Source organism: Oryctolagus cuniculus, chromosome 9, assembly GCF_051225735.1.
Source record: "Oryctolagus cuniculus isolate XC-2025 breed Fujian yellow rabbit chromosome 9, ASM5122573v1, whole genome shotgun sequence".
NCBI lineage: Eukaryota > Metazoa > Chordata > Mammalia > Lagomorpha > Leporidae > Oryctolagus > Oryctolagus cuniculus.
This window is the reverse complement of record NC_142875.1, coordinates 102,542,496-102,559,765: the sequence shown is the minus strand read 5'-3', so window position 1 is coordinate 102,559,765 and position 17,270 is coordinate 102,542,496. Positions and strand designations below refer to the sequence as shown.

Here is a 17,270-nt window from a genome sequence, read left to right as displayed (position 1 = left end):
TTTTGGAATGTTCAGTTATGTATTTCTGAGTTTAGCTTCCTGAGAGTAAGCACTTAGTTCATGGCCACATTTCACTGTGTGACTTTATTCAAGAAAAGTGGGAGAGTTGTCTGTGGGAGGTGATAAATACTGCTCTTTCAACTGAGATTCTGCCCCCTAGAAAGGGAGAAGTCTGAAGACTGAATTCCCCAAAGTCACTGGCAGTGGATGAATCCAGATTGGTAAGAGAACAGCCCAGGTCCACAAAGCTCAGAGCATTTATTATGAATAATTTCCTTTCATCACAGGTACATGGGAAAACTTTGCATTAATGAAGAATATAGGATTATCTCTTTTTTTGGGGGGGTACATGATAATGTAGGAACTTTGTGTAGACGTGGCCGCTCCAAAAATGGCACTATGAGGTGCTAAACTCAACGTCATCATATCCAGGACTTCTTGCCGCAGGACCAATGAGGATTCCATCTCCCATGCTGGAGCTGGCAGCTTCCCTAGCAGGCTGGAGAGAGACGCCTGCAACGGTAAGGAGAATCATAGCTTCATCTGTGACAACAGGACAGTAAGGAGTCTTCCAGGGGAAGGAAAGAACAGTCCAGAACGGCTACAAAATATTTGTGGGGATCCAGAGCTTGTCTGAAAGGCCACACAGAACTACTGCCAACTGATTCTGCTCTGTGCAAGGCTTTGCCTTTTTTTTTTTAAAAAATTATTTTATGTATTTGAAAGATAGAGTTACAGAGAGAGGTAGAGTCAGAGAGAAAGGTCTTCCATTCTGCTGGTTCACTCCCTAAATGACCACAAAGGCCAGAGCAGAGCTGATCCGAGGCCAGGAGCCAGGAGTGTCTTCAAGGTATCCCACGTGGGTGCAGGGGCCCAAGGGCTTGGGCCATTTTCTACTGCTTTCCCAGGCACATTAGCAGGGAGCTGGATGGGAAGAGGAGCAGCCGGGTCTTGAACCGGTGCCCACATGGGATGCCAGCACAACAGTCTGGGGCTTTAGGCTCCTGTGCCACAGCGCTGGCCCCTGAAAAGCTTTGTCTTAATCTTGACAATTGGAAAGCAGATGGATCAATAATGGCCAGGAGTGGGGAAGATACCTGAACACTGATTTCTTAAGGGTGGAGGCAGGGCAAGAACTCTTTATATTCTTCAGGACCTTGATAACAGATCAAGATTGACCACAAAATTTTCATGAAACAACACAGGATTTTGTTGTACAGCAGCTTAAACAAACCCTGTAGTCTCTGTTCCCCATAGACTACACACCAATGTATAAGCACATTGAAACAATGACAGAAAATTCTTCTAATCATAAGATTTATATGAGGGTACTTCAAAAAGCTCATGGAAAATGAAATCTACAAAGGTTATTTTGGGGCAAAATTTTTTTTGAAATGAATGCAGTTTTTCATCATGCATATTTGCCATGAACTCTTTCAAGACCTTGCATGCATGTACGTGCAAAGATTTTGCACAAAATGAACTAATCTTTTAATTTCATTTTCCATGAAATTTTTGGAGTATTTTTTTTGACAGGCAGAGTGGACAGTGAGAGAGGGACAGAGAGAAAGGTCTTCCTTTACTGTTGGTTCACCCTCCAATGGCCACTGCAGCCGGTGCGCTGCGGCCGGTGCACTGCGCCAATCTGAAGCCCGGAGCCAGGTGCTTCTCCTGGTCTCCCATGCGGGTGCAGGGCCCAAGGACTTGGGCCATCTTCCACTGCACTCCCAGGCCACAGCAGAGGGCTGGACTGGAAGAGGGGCAACCGGTACAGAATCCGGTGTCCTGACCAGGACTAGAACCTGGTGTGCCGGTGCCGCAGGCAGAGGATGAGTCTATTGAGCCGTGATGCCGGCCTGGAGTATGTTTAAATGATTCTCTACTTGAGGTCACTGAATATTCTGCATTAGCAGTGGGCAATGTAAGCTTCAAATATTTAGTTACTTGGTTCCCTCCATAGAAATTTTTATAACTCATTGATTTAACTCACCCTGGTAGTAAAAAACTTTCCAGATTACCTAGTACAATATGGAAGAGCCCTTAATTTATTGTTAGAACAAGTGTCTCAGCTCGGGGTGTGAGAAATGGGAATAAAGCTACAGAACCTCTGTAATTCATACATTAAATGAACGGTGGACAAGGACACAGAGAACGCAAATGTTTTTCTCCTTTCAGAAGAAGAAATCAACCAGTAACAGGGAGAGATGATCTCACACGGGTACACAAGGCTATCTAGAGTCTGATAGTAAAATAAGAAAAACCTGAGAAAACTCATCTTTCCTGCGACAAGGAAGTAAGGGCACTTGCCTGTCTAACTGTCCACTTACCTGTCTGGGAATACCTGGCTTCATCCCCCTCCTCCGGGCAAAAATGCTGCTCACTCATCTCAGGGGAAGAAGGAGTTTCAGGAACAGGTAACTCTTCCACATCATCATAACCATGTCTTGAAGCATCAACATGCTGTCCCGGAGGTTCTGGAAACAGACAAGGACTTGGGTGGAATAGGAAAATAGGGCTTGGACTAGGTGAGGTCCTAAGTCCCTTTGAATGCAGAGACCCTAACAGCTGATGCATCTAGGCACCCCATTCCAAGGCTGAGAATATTGATATCAACATTCTTAGAAACTCTTTAAATCCTCTAAACACTCCAATCTATTCAGCTCAATAATATTTTTCTAAAATGGCCTCTTAACCATAAAGCATCAACAAAACTACTGTGCTATGTGCATTTCAGGTACTACTTTTAGGCACATGGTACAGAATTGCAGCATGCGCTACATGCACATCAGTGACTGAATGAGAGAAAATCTGAACTCAGGCTCCTGGAGCTGCCGGGAGGGAAGACTGAGTTTCTACTGCCCCCAGACAGGTGACCCTATTAGTCCCAATTATAGGAGGCCTGCATTTTAATCCCCTTTAGAACCCATCTGTGGGAATCTCCACGGAGTCTTTCTGGAATGCTTTATCCCAAGAACTTCACTGCGTGGGGAAGATCCAGGGTGAACATTCTCTTCTCGTAGGTCCCTTGTGAAGAAGAGCTCCTGGTGGTTGCTAAGTAGAGAAACCATGCACTCTGTATTCTTGGGATTAATCAATGTCAACTATTTTTGGCCTCCTTATTCACATAAACCACAGCATCCAAATATCACTTTATCTCAGGGTCACAACCACATTTTCCAATGTTTTCTCTCACCATGGAATTTTTGAAGTAACCAGTTTCTAATATTGTTTAAAAACATGGCCTTTGAGGCCGATGCCGTGACTCAGTAGGTTAATCTTCTGCCTGCGGCACCGGCATCCCATATGGGCGCCAGTTCTAGTCCCAGCTGCTCCTCTTCCAGTCCAGCTCTCTGCTGTGACCTGGGAAAGCGATAGAGGATGTCCCAAGTGCTTGGGCCCCTGCACCCGCATGGGAGACTAGGCAGAAGCACCTGGCTCCTGACTTTGGATTGGCGCAGCTCTGGCCATTGCGGCCATTTGGGGAGTGAACCAATGGAAAAAAGACCTTTCTCTCTCTCTCTCCCTCTCACTGTCTGTAACTCTACCTCTCAAATAAATAAATACAAAAAATCTTTAAAAAAAATGGCCTTTGGATTTATAATGACACACTTGGTGTGTGTCTGTGGCTGAGCAGAAGCAGTGTGGATAAAGGGGGAACTGAGCCTGATCCTTCCTTTTCTGAGGTTCACAGAGTGGGCAGAGAGGAAAGAATTATTGAGAACTGGAGAGAAGAGAAGCTTCCATCTCCCTCACCCCTACCATCCGTGGGAAGACCTGTCTCTACTACCTGGGGTGGATTTGGATCTCCATTTTCCTCACTGTCTTCTGTGTAACACGGCAGCTGCCGAGTCACTGAATCATCACACAGGTTTCTTGGTAGGAAGAAAAACACCACAGGAAACTACAAAACCTTTTTGCACAGTGGAGGCCTGATGTCAAGGTTCAGAAAAAAATTTGAGGCTTCAGACTTGCAGAGAGAGAGGGCCTGGAGGTCTTGCCTTAGGAGGAAGTTGACCATGTGAGGCTGGGTAGTGCTCAGACTCACAGCCAGGGCATGGTCCAAGGAGGGCATGGTACATACCTGTACTGTCCAATAGGTCCTTTTCCACTGGCTTTATGAAGTCATCTATCTCTTGGTACAAGGCCTCTTCAAAAGCATTTTCAAAAGTGGATAAGGCTGGGAAAACAACATGATTTCAGAAATTTCTCTTGGAGCTATTTCCTTTACCAACAGACAGCCTTCTGTGTTCCTCAGTAGAAAACTCTCTGGGTTTAAACAGCACTCTGGCCTCAGAATCAGCCCTTAAGACATTCGGATCTGGCTAAAAAGCCCATGAGAGTTTCTTAAGCATGGAAAGCCAAGACACTGTGGCAAAAAATGACCTAAATGAAAGATCTCTGTGAGTGAGATCCCAGCAGAAAGAATGGGCCATCAAAGAAGGAGGTACCTTTCTCTGAAGGGAGGAGAGAACATCCACTTTGATTATGGCCTTGTCTAAATAAGGTTAGAATTTGTAAACTCAAGAGGCTTCCATAGCCTTGGCATAGCCTCGGGTGATTACTGATGTTATAAATAAGAGTGTCAATTGTTAAATCAACAACAGGAGTCACTGTGCAGTTACTCCCCATGTAGGATCTCTGTCCTTAATGTGTTGTACTATGCAAATTAACGGTAAAACTAGTCTTCAAACAGTACTTTATTCTTTGTGTGTCTGTGTGGATGAAATCTGTTGAAATATTTACTTAGTATACACTAAGTTGATCTTCTGTATATAAAGATAATTAAAAATGAATCTTAATGAAGAATGGGATGGGAGAGGAAGTAGGTGATGGGATGGTTTGTGGGTGGGAGGGTGGTTATGGGGGGGAAAAGCCACTATAATCCAAAAGCTGGACCTATGAAATTTATATTTATTAAATAAAAGTTTTCTAAAAAAAACTCTCTGGGCTGCTGACAGGATCCCTTTCTTTAGCTTTGTGCCCTAGTAGGGGCAGAATTAGCTGTGTTGACCCTACCTTGATTCCACAATCTCCACCGACTTTGCTAACATAAGAAGCCATAATATTTGAGTGCTTCCACATTCAACCCACGACCAAGATTCAAGTCTCTTAAATCTTAAAGTCTATAGTGGAGAAGGAAGTTTTTCCAGATAATGAGAATGAGGACTAAAACATGGGAACCTTTGAAATGATCACAACTAGCCCAATACTCTCCCAAACAACTGCAGGTCTTTCTGCATCCCTAAGACCCACCTTGGTGCTCTGCTTTCCGTCTGTGCAGCTGAGTGCCGAGGACAATAAGTACCAGGAAGAGAAGGGCCCCCAGGACGATGCAGAGGATCCCAGGAAAGGAGAATTTGCCAGGGACAGACGCTCTGCGTGCCCTGGTGCCTGAGGAAGGAAATGGCCATGAGTCTCTAGGTAGGGTCACTAGCCCAGGAGATCCCCATTACCCCGATAATCCCCCAAGTCCTTAGGACCATGAAACAGTTCAGATGTAACAGATCTGCCTGAATCCCAAGATGTGGCCAACCAAGATCCTGCCTGAGCTCTGTCAACTGTTTTCAGTCTGGTTCCATGGATGCAGCTGAAACAACTTAATAAAGCCTCATGACTATTTACAATACCTGACCATCATGCCCACTGTCATTCTTCCAGAAATATGTGGACCCCATAGTGCAGGTCCCTGAAAATTTGAGTACCTCCCTCGTCACATGGCTCAGAGAAGAAGCAGCACTTACTTCTGGGGATGGGAGGAACTGTTGTTGTCCTTTCACCTGGAGAAAAAAGAAGGAAACTGGGATTCCTGTACTGGGTTGGCAGCCAGAAGTGATTGGATCATATCTACCGACACTGCACGTAGTTGTCCAGACACCAGGACATCAGACCACAGCCTCTCCAGAGCCAGAGCAGGGCATCAAGTCAGCCAATAAGTGCACTTGGATACAAACTCACACCACCTTCAACACTAGCCCATTCTCCTGGTCCTGCAACTCACCTGTACACCTCACACCAGCATCTTCCTCATGCTTGCAGTCGCTCTGTCCCCAGGGAGCTGCAGCACAGGCCCACAGGGAGGACTCCCTGCCCCCGCACTGCACCTCGTCCAGCCAGATGCTTCCATTGCCGGGGCCAAATGCAGCCCCGCTCAGGGCATCCAGGGCAGAGCCGCAGCCCAGCTGCTGACACACCACCTCAGCCTCTGCCAGGCTCCAGGAGTCATCACACACGGTGCCCCAGGAGCCTGCGTGCCAAACCTCTACTCGTCCTGAGCATGTGCTGTCTCCGCCCCTGAGTCGAAGCTTCTCTTTGTCTGAAAAGGCAACGGTATCTCATGTCACCCCTCCTGGTCAGAGGGAAGGAGCCCTGGGGAGCCAACAGGGGAAGTGGGAGGGGCTGAGGTACCTGTACAGGGGACAGCAGCTGGACAGCTCTTGGGCCTCATTCCTGCAGAAACAGATGAGGAGGAAGCAATGGGTCACAGGCAGCTGCGGGAAGTCCTTTCCCCAAGATGAGGCTATCTAGGGCCGTTGGCTCAGTGCACAAGACCAGTGAAAACAACGTAATTAGTCCAAGAGGCGGAGTTATGGAGGCATATAACCTCAGTGTGTCATATCCCTTATCACCCACTGGAATTAGTTGATCTGGGCACCTGCTTTCACTCTCTACATTCCCACAACAAACACAAACACAGACCCAGACCCAGACCCAGACCCAGATCCAGACCCAGACCCAGACACAGACATGCACGAATAGATGTGCACTGACAAACACAGATGAATGTTCCACTGAGGGAAGGGTCTCACTTGTCTCTGTTCCCCTTCTCAGGCAGTGCCTGGCCCACTGTGTGCACTATTAAATCTGTGTTAGGAACCCCTTATGTATACTATAATAGGGGCTTGATAAATATTCATTGACTGAAGGGATAAATGGGCAAAATCTGCTGAAAAGAAATTCCTTTAAATTTTTGCTATTCAGTAAGATAATGAAGAAAATATAAATTTATGTCAGTGATTTTTGATAATAAATATTGGGCACTAAAATGTGATTAGTTCATAATCATTGAAGTAGCTTGCTTGCTCTTTCTTTCTTTCTTTCTTTCTTTCTCTGCCCTTCTTCTTCTTCTTCCTCTTCCTCCTCCTCCTCCTCCTCTTCTTCTTCTTCTTCTTCTTTTTAAAGTGTGTTTCTTTATTTGAAAGGCAGAGCATCAAAGGGAGGGAGAGACACAAAGAAAGACAGAAAATGGCTTACTAGTTCACTCCTCAAATGGCTGAAACAGTCAGAGCTGGCCCAGGCTGAAGCCAAGAACTCCATCCTGGTCTCCCATGTGGGTGCTGCTGCTTTCCCAGATGCATTAGCAGGGAACTGGATTGGAAGTGGAGCAGCCAGGACACAAACCAGTGCCCATAAGAGATTCCCGTGTTGTAGATGGTGGTTTAACCTGCTATGCCTCAATGCTGGCCTTAATCACAGAAATAATTTTCACTCAATATTTTAATTAATGCTAATTGAAGATTATAAACCACAATGATAGAACAGAAAGATTTCTTTTTTTTCATTTTCAATTGTCTTTATATACAGAAGATCGATTTAGTATATTTAAGTAAAGATTTCATCAGTTTGCACCCACACAGAAACACAAAGTGTAAAATACTGTTTCAGTACTAGTTATAGCATTACTTCGCATTGGACAACACATTAAGGGCAGATCCCATATGAGAAGTAAGTACAGTGACTCCTGTTGTTGATTTACAAATTGACACTCTTGTTTATGGTGTCAGTAATCACCCTAGGCTCTAGACATGAGTTTCCAAGGCTATGGAAGCCTTTTGAGTTTGCCGACTCTGATTGTATTTAGGCAAGGTCATAGTCAGAATGGAAGTTCTCTCCTCCCTTCAGAGAAAGGTACCTCCTTCTTTGATGGCCCTGTTCTTTCCATTGGGATCTCACTCGCAGAGATCTTTCATTTAGGTTTTTTTTTTCTTCCCAGAGTGTCTTGGCTTTCCATGGCTAAAATACTCTCATGGGATCTTCAGCCATATCCGAATACCTTAAGGGCTGATTCTGAGGCCAGAGTGCTATTTAGGACATCTGCCATTCTATGAGTCTGTTGTGTATCCCGCTTCCCATGATGGATTGTTCTCTCCCTTTTTGATTCTATCAGTTAGTATTAGCAGACACTAGTCTTGTTTGTGTGATCCCTTTGACTCTTAGATCTATCAGTGTGATCAATTGTGAACTGAAATTGATCACTTGGACTAGTGAGATGGCATTGGTACATGCCACCTTGATGGGATTGAATTGGAATCCCCTGGTATGTTTCTAACTCTACCATTTGGGGCAAGTCAGCTTGAGCATGTCCCAAATTGTACATCTCTTCCCTCTCTTATTCCCACTCTTATATTTAACAGGGATCACTTTTCAGTTAAAATTTAAACACCTAAGAATAATTGTGTGTTAATTACAGAGTTCAACCAATAGTACTAGAACAAAAAAATACTAAAATAGATAAAGTATTACATTGTACATCAACAGTCAGGACAAGAGCTGATCAAGTCATTGTTTCTCATAGTGTCTATTTCACTTCAACAGGTTTCCCCTCGGTGCTCAGTTAGTTGTCGCTGATCAGGGAGAACATATGATATTTGTCCCTTTGGGACTGGCTTAATTCACTCAGCATAATGTTTTCCAGATTCCTCCATCTTGTTGCAAATGACCGGGTTTCATTGTTTTTGACTGCTGTATAGTATTCTATAGAGTACATGTCCCATAATTTCTTTATCCAGTCTACTGTTGATGGGCATTTGGGTTGGTTCCAGGTCTTAGTTATTGTGAATTGAGCTGCCATAAACATTAATGTACAGACAGCTTTTTTGTTTGCCAATTTAATTTCCTTTGGATAAATTCCAAGGAGTGGGATGGCTGGGTTGTATGGTAGGGTTATATTCAGGTTTCTGAGGAATCTCCAGACTGACTTCCATAGTGGCTTAACCAGTTTGCATTCCCACCAACAGTGGGTTAGTGTCCCTTTTTCCCCACATCCTCTCCAGCATCTATTGTTGGTGGATTTCTGAATGTGAGCCATTCTCACTGGGATGAGGTGAAACCTCATTGTGGTTTTGATTTGCATTTCCCTGATTGCTAGTGATCTTGAACATTTTTTCATGTGTCTGTTGGCCATTTGGATTTCCTCTTTTGAAAAATATCTATTCAGGTCCTTGGCCCATCTCTCTCTCTTTTTTTTTTTTACAGGCAGAGTTGATAGTGAGAGAGAGAGAGACAGAGAGAAAGGTTTTCCTTTTTACCATTGGTTCACCCTCCAATGGCCACCGTGGCCAGTGCATCGCGAGATCCGAAGCCGGGAGCCAGGTGCTTCTCCTGGTTACCCATGCGGGTGCAGGGCCCAAGGACCTGGGCCATCATCTACTGCACTCCCGGGCCATAGCAGAGAGCTGGCTGGAAGAGGGGCAACCGGGACAGAATTCGGCGCCCCGACCAGGACTAGAACCCGGTGTGCCGGTGCCGCAAGGTGGAGGATTTGCCTATTGAGCCGCGGTGCTGGCCTGGCCCATCTTTTAAGTGGGTTGTTTGTTTTGATGTTGTGGAGTTTCTTGATTTCTTTGTAGATTCTGGTTATCAATCCTTTATCTGTTGCACAGTTTGCAAATATTTTTTCCTATTCTGTCGGTTGCCTCTTCACTCTCCTGACTGTTTCTTTTGAAGTACAGAAACTTCTCAATCTGATGCAATCCTAAATGTTAATTTTTGCTTTGACTGCCTGTGCTTCTGGGGTCTTTTCCAAGAAGTCTTTGCCGGTACGTATATCTTGCAGGGTTTCGCCAATGCTCTCTAATAATTTGATGGTGTTGGGTCGTAGATTTAAATCTTTAATCCATGTTGAGTGAATTTTTGTGTAAGGTGAAAGGTAGGGGTCTTACTTCATGATTCTGCACGTGGAAATCCAATTTTCCCAGCACCATTTATTGAATAGACTGTCCTTACTCCAGGGATTGGTTTTGGATCCTTGATCAAATATAAGTTGGCTGTAAATGTTTGGATTGATTTCAGAACAGAAAGATTTCTATTCTACAAAAGAAACAATTAGTAGGATTCAGGGAAAGATAGCTATGTAGACAAATATGTAGCTGGTAAGATAGAAATGTCTGCCTGAGACACAAATAAACACACTGAGGAAAGAATACATTGTAACACAAGGAAGTAAAAAACATACATAGAACAACTGAAACCAAAATAAACACACAATTACTCCGTAGAATAAACTGATCAGTATGCTAACCTACATGTACAGGTATATTTATTATATATAATATTGTTTGTACAGAGGGGAAATTGAAAACAATTGGGAAATAGGAAAATGTTCATATAAATTGTAGTACTAATTTCTTATGAATGGATTGTTTTGTAATTGTTTCAAAAATGACTTAGACTTATTTACAGGAATACCAATGTTATATTGTTAAGTGAGAAAAGCCAATTTATTAATGATGTGTATGATACAATCCCAATGTTATCAAAACAAATGAAAAGACAACATCAAGATAAAATTTTTTATGGGTATATGAGCTTGGACATGTTTCTGCGAAAATGGAGGTCTGGAGACAGTACCTGTGCTTGCTTCTGCAGCGCATACACTAAAATTGGAAATGATTCCTGCTAGACCATTAATTTTATTTATAGCAGGGGAAAATGAATGGACAAGGGGTTGTGTGAAGTGATTAATTTCTTATGTTATATTTATATATATCATACTTACTTACAATGGGTAAATCATTTTTTAATAATGTAAGTGAAATGGTAAGGAAATGTTTTCTTTCTAAGCCTAAAACAGCTAGTGGAGGGACACAAATCCCTTATTGCTAACTATGCTACAGCTCCAGTAACAGCAAGTGTGGCCAATTCAGGAAGGGACACAGAAAGGCAGGGGTGTCAGCAGAGGTGGGCTGGCCAGCCCTTTGTGCCTCCAGTGTTCCGACTAGACAGGTAGCACTGTTCACTCCCTGGGGAACCACAGAAGAGATAACTTCTTTACATTACTTACACATGACTGAGTCCAAACCTACCTCAACATAATCACCATCATCAGTCAGAAACCTGCTCTGTGGGACAGCTCACGGAGTTCCCTCCCTCTTAAACAATAAAGTCCTTTGGTCTCTGAGGCCAACAAACAAGCTATAACTTCACTGGCACTTTTGCCAATTAGATTAATTATGGACTCCCTTCGACATGGTTTCCAACTGTTTTTGCACTTAGACACAAGCCCCTAGACCATAAAGTATGCCTGTCATTTTACATATCAGCACATTCAGTAATAAGCTTGATAATTAAAATAAATATATTTCTGGTATTGAATATAATACTCCAGTACCTACTTTTCACTCTTGGACTTTCTCAATTTCTCAGCAGTATTGTGTACATTTTTTAAACCAATTCCTTATTCTTTGAAACTTTTATTTCTAGAATCCCCCCACCCCATACTCCACCCTCAAAAATGTGCTTATAAACACATTTAATGACTTAAATTTAACAGGTACTTTTCAATTCTTATTTAATTGATGGCCTTGAGAGATTTCAGTACATACAACCATCCCATTTTCCTTTAATATCCAGCAGAAAGTGTGGGGAGCAACTGGGAACAACTCGGACTAGACTAAGTTACTGGAATTGGGACTTATTCTATGCATCTGCTCTCCCACAATATGGCGCTGGGAGAGAAGAAAACAGCTTCTACACAGCTGCCTCCAGTTCAGCCAATAAACTGTAGGACTTGCTCCTGATTGGAGGAGAGCAGCGTGCTCGGCGTGTGGGCAGCCAGTTGGGATTGGCGGAGGAGGACTATAAAGGAGGAGAGAGACGGCATGCACCAGGAACATCTAAGGGGAACATCTAAGGGGAACATCTAAGGGGAACACCTGTGCAGCCCCCGAGAGAGCCGGCCGGCGGTGTGCCGCTCCCCTGCGGAAGTGGGGAATGTGGCAGGGGGAACCGCCCTTCCACGGAGGTGGAAGGGACGGTAGCCAACCCGGGAAGAACCAGCAGCAAACCCGGGGAGGGCCGAGCAGACGAAAGAACAGCGCAGGGTCCTGTGTCGTTCCTCCACGAAGAGGGGGAGCGACAGAAAGCAGAGCTAGTACAAAGACCCCAAGGAGAGAACACCCTTAGACGGACCCCTGGAGAACAGACAATTCTGTAAAGAAGACTGTCCTTCTTCTTGAATGCACACCAAGAGAGGCAGTGTGCACAGAGAACGAGCAGAAGAGTAACATGAGAGAACTGAGAGATGGGAAGGGGACGGCTCCTGCAGGGCCTGGTCAACAGGGTAAGACTTCCCAGTTTTATATTAAATTCAATAAGAATACATTAAGGTTTTATAACCTTCTCTATGGTTGACAGAGAAAGAATATATTATATAAGAGAAAGAGTGGAACTACGTTACCACTAGGGATGGTTGGAGTAACCCAGTTCACAAGTGATCATTCCTGGACTAAGATGATAGGGACGTGGGAGCAGTAGTGGGACTAGGGTATATTTGATGAAAAAGGAATTATATTGGAAGTGGAGAGACAGGAAAGTGGAGAAACAAGATAAATATCTACATAATGATCTTAAGCAACTAGGTCATGCTAATGACATTGGCTGAAATAGGGAATATAGCAGTGGGGAAAAGTTAGGACCAAGAGAAAGAAGAAATTACACATTCTGCTTTGGAAAGCTGAAATTGAGTGAGTGGAGAGACCAAGTAGCAACTGAATAAGAGTTTGAGGTTAGGAGCAGAGATAAGCTGTGGCAGTGCATTTTTGGGAGTTGCTGGTGCATAGATCTCACTTTAAGCCATGAGCTGTAGTTCTAAGAAACAGTAATGAGTTTGATTTGAGACCTTAGAAGATCTAAAATCTAGACACTCAGCTGAAGAGTTGCAACCTCATTAGAAATAATAAGAATTAAATCAATGAGGTAAAGTGACCATCAGGAGGCAAAAATCCTATGATTCTGAGAAGGAAAGAGAAATCATCTACACTGAATGCTACTGAGACATCAAAAATAGTAAAATGAAGACAGAAAAGTTTCTTATTTTCTTACCACTTCTGAGAAGTGATGGGATTTAAAATCTAATTGAAATGAGTTCAGGTAAGTAGGAGATGTAAAACATACAAATGTGACAATTGACAATACTTTTGAAGATTCTGGATTTGGAGGGGAAGCAGCAGTAGTTACAGATAGAATTTAGGTTGAGGAAGATTTGTTCATGTGTTTTTGAAGGCATCAGACACTCAATCTCATAGGTGTATTGATGGGAATGGATCAAGAGATGGGGAGAAGTTGATAGTGAAGAGGAAGAGGCCATTACTGAACTGGTGAAGTCTTTGCCACAGTGAATGGGATTAGGACCTGAAGCTTTAGAAGAACTGAGCCAAAGATAAGGCCTAAGTCATTGATCCTGGGGCCCAAGTGGAGAGCATGTCCATGGATGAAAGTTGATACATTTGAACAAAGGATGATGAGGAGTGCCCTGGATGACTGTTTCAACTTTCCACTGAAATTGGAGGCAAATGTTGAGAGGCTAGTGGGATACTATCAGTGTGGGTAGAACAGAGAATGTTAAGTATCATCTTTGAAGTAGGGAAAGTGCAGATGGTGGAAAGGCACAATTGAATTTGGGGACAGCGTGGGTTGGCCTTTAGGAATTTTTGGCAATAAATTCAAGACAGCAGCAAAATAACCGCATGTTGTTTTCCAGGCCTTTTCACTAGATCATTTCGGGCAAGGGTAGTGAGGTAGTTGACTTTAACCATCCTTTTGTTTGCATGTGAGACTAACAAAGAAGTGTCAAGGGAGTTGAGTTTATTGAAAGCGGAATTATTATAATGTTCAATCATTTTAATCTGGTTAAAAGATGTGTGATCATGAAGAGAGTGGAGAGCTATGAAAAACTGATAGAGAAAAAGATTGGACTTCCCTAGGAGGATGAGACATTATTGGAAAAGGAGCACTAAAGGTTAAGAGCCATAGGATAAGAGACAATGGCCAGAGAATGTAATAATAAAATCTAAATCTCAATGTGGATAGCCATTGATGGTCAGTAGTATATGCATAAGCAGAGATGCGATGATGCTTAGTAAGGTGTTTAGAAATGAGGAAGTTGGGGCCGGCATTCCTATATGGACGCTGGTTAGAATCCCTGCTGTTCCACTTTTGATTCAGCTCTCTGCTAATGGCCTCAGAAAACAGTGGAGATGGCCCAAGTGCCCTGCCCCCTTGTGGGAGACCTGGAAGAAGCTCCTGACTCCTGGCTTTGGATTGGCCCATCTCCGGCTATTGCGGCTATCTGGGGAGTGAATCATCGGATGGAAGAACTCTCTGTCTCTCCCTCTCTCTGTAACTCTGCTTCTGAAATACATAAACGAATATTAAAAAAAAAGAGAGAAATGAGGAACTCAATGAACTGGGAAGCCAAGGCTGCTGATGTAACTACTAATGGTTTGAAGAGCAAGTCAAAGTCCTGCTGATGTTGATGCTGCAGTCTTTAGCAGCTGAGAGGCACTGACCAGAAGAACTGATAATAGAGGGTGTAATCACCTCATGGGACGAGTTTCAGAGTAGGAGAATGTTGAGAAGAAAGGCAATGGAGGACTGTTGACAATGAGAACCGACAGCAAAGGGGTACAACCATTCCAAGAGAAAAAGATGCTGAAAGAGAAACACATGGTCGCAAATTGATAAGTAAACTGGTGGTTTTGATTACACTGTGGGTACAAGCAAATTTGTTGATGATGGGCTCCAAATTCTAACAGGTACTAGGGAAGCATTTTGCAGCAGAGGGTTGAAGGGGCCATGTTGGTACAGAGTAGTAACAGGATAAAGGCTCAGAAGACTGGGATTCTGAGAAGAGAAAAATCCAATCGGAATCCTATGGGGACACCAGGACACAAATCTCACAGTGGTGCCCCATGATGTGGCAGAAAAGAGGAGTCAGTGTCTTTTCCAGGATTTTTTTCTTGGTGGAGGTGGTGCTCTGAGCAACACCCTCTTTCTTCCCTGGCTCCGATATTTACACTGACAGAAGCCACTCTTCCTTTAATGAATGCCCACTCTTTTCTTTTGCCTGAGTACACACTTTCACAGCACCTTCTCCAGGACGCTGAAATTTCTTCCTAATGAGAGTTTTTGCCCTGGAGTATAAGCTGCAGGAAGGCAGTGACCTTGAACTCTTCTCTTCACTCTCCTCTGTCAGGAACATAAAGTGATACCTGCAAGGCACTCAATTACTTTGTGCCAACAGACTGACTTCACAAGTAGTCTGCCTGGTGTTGACGAATTTTGGAAAAGACTATGACCCTAAACCACAGAGAAATCCATACTGGACCCCTCAAGTGGCACCTTACTCACATGTAGGCACTGAGCACATGACACGATAAGTCTAACTGCATTTCTTCATCTGAATAAAGGATCATTATAGCATCCATTAATAGCTTGTTGGAGGATTAAACATCAGTATATGTGAATTATAACCGACAAAATGACAGCAGAAGAAATGACTCATATGACTGAAGCCTGACCTCTCTCCTTCCCGACTAAGGAAATGCAGATTAATACAACGTAACCAGGACTGCATTAGCAATTCATTGGAATGCCTGAGTATCAGTTTGTGCTTCTATATGATTAATTCAATCTCCCTGGTATTTTTTTTCCATATAAATTGCTGGCAGTACTGGTTTAAAAAATGTGTTTTTTAAAAATTTGCCTTTGAAACACAATTGGAACACACATATTAAATAATCATTCAACATTCATTTTGTAGATTTATCACTGCTCATCTCCTGATATGAAAATATAAAATTTCCCTGACAGCAGCGTGCAGGGGTGGGACAGACACAGAGAATTAGCGAGTCACCTGCACATGTGATGTAAGCTTCCTCCTTCGGTGAGCATGACCTCTGTTTCCAAGGGTCGGAAGGACACTGCCAGAGAGAGGTGTCAGTTCTCCGACACTGGATTCCATCCACCCATTGGGGTCTAGACCCTTCCCGGGCAGCAACCGAGTAGTCCAGAGTGCCGCTGTCCCCGCAACCCAGCTGTCTGCAGATCACAGACAAGGTCACGGCTTCCATGGGGCTGCGGCAGACACTGCCCCAGGTGTGGTTGTAGAGAACCTCCAGCCACCCAGCACACTCCTGTTCCTCGCTCACCAGCCTGAGGGCCAGGAACTCTGAAATTGAAAGGAGAGAAACAGGGCCCAGTGAGCACCCACTCTCAACACATCGGGGGTGTGCCTTTGTTCCGTGCTATGTCAAAGCTTGTCAACACTCATGGCCGACTCCTCTGTATGTCAATGATGAAGTTTTTCTCCTTTTATCAGATTTTGCCAAATTTTGCCTGTCTTTCTATTTCCAGCACAGCAACACAGTGGGATATAAACAGACTTGAGTACTCTGTGGGTTGGAAAATCTGAATCCTTTCTCCTCCTGACTAAACTTTGGAAAGTCTACATGAAACAGAGTGTGGAGAGAAATGTGGACACAATCCTGGGGCCAGGTATCCAGCTGCATCCTAATCCTATGAACCTGTAACTTTGCAACTTCTAACTTCGCAACTTATATTGCAAAGGAATTTTTCAGGCATAACTAAGGATTCCAGGATGATGCGATTATCTTGGTCCAACCAACTCGATTTAACATGAATCTAACATACAGGGTCTCAAGATTTGGCTACCCCAGGTAACTGAGGCACCTGCTTCCAAATGGTAAAGTCTAGACAATGGCTGTCAGGAGACATCGCTGGGCAGGAAGGGCCAGACAGCTCCTGATGCCCGCCCCTGACGATGGCCGCAGCTCTTTCGCTCTGCGTCTTTCCACGACTCCCCCTCCCACACCCCTCCCGCCTCCGCGCCAGACCTGAGCAGACGACCCCCGCGTCCTCCTTGTGCCTGCAGTTGTGCCGCCCCCAGCCCCCGGAAGGGCACTTCCACACGTGGGACTCATTTCCGGTGCAGTTGACGTTGTCCAGCCAGATGAGCCCTGATCCCTCCCCGAAGTGAGCAGAGGCGGTGACTTGGACCGCCACTCCGCAGCCCAGCTGCCTGCACACCACGTGGGCATCGCTCAGGTCCCAGTCGTCGTCGCAGACGGTGCCCCAGGCGCCCTGGTGGAGGATCTCCACCCTGCCGGCACAGCGACTGCCGCCGCCCACCAGGCGGAGCTGTGGGCTCTCTGCAGAGAGAGTGATGTCAGTGGGGTCTTTATTCGGGGGAGGGG

The 17,270-nt window shown here is 44.4% G+C and overlaps 1 protein-coding gene across 1 annotated transcript in view; it reads right to left on the bottom strand.

The window, feature by feature from the left end:
• Window positions 1-239: 239 nt before the first annotated feature.
• Window positions 240-17,270, bottom strand: part of LOC103349044 (antigen WC1.1) — a 31,432-nt gene continuing 14,401 nt past the window's right edge. The window contains exons 6-14 of the mRNA XM_089303319.1: window positions 16,911-17,225; window positions 15,911-16,225; window positions 6,406-6,447; window positions 5,999-6,313; window positions 5,742-5,777; window positions 5,254-5,391; window positions 4,082-4,177; window positions 2,328-2,474; window positions 240-513 (exon numbers count right to left, since the gene is read on the bottom strand). Coding sequence (XP_089159445.1) covers window positions 398-513; window positions 2,328-2,474; window positions 4,082-4,177; window positions 5,254-5,391; window positions 5,742-5,777; window positions 5,999-6,313; window positions 6,406-6,447; window positions 15,911-16,225; window positions 16,911-17,225 — 1,520 coding nt within the window. The 3' untranslated portion in view covers window positions 240-397. The remainder of the gene's footprint in view (window positions 514-2,327; window positions 2,475-4,081; window positions 4,178-5,253; window positions 5,392-5,741; window positions 5,778-5,998; window positions 6,314-6,405; window positions 6,448-15,910; window positions 16,226-16,910; window positions 17,226-17,270) is intronic.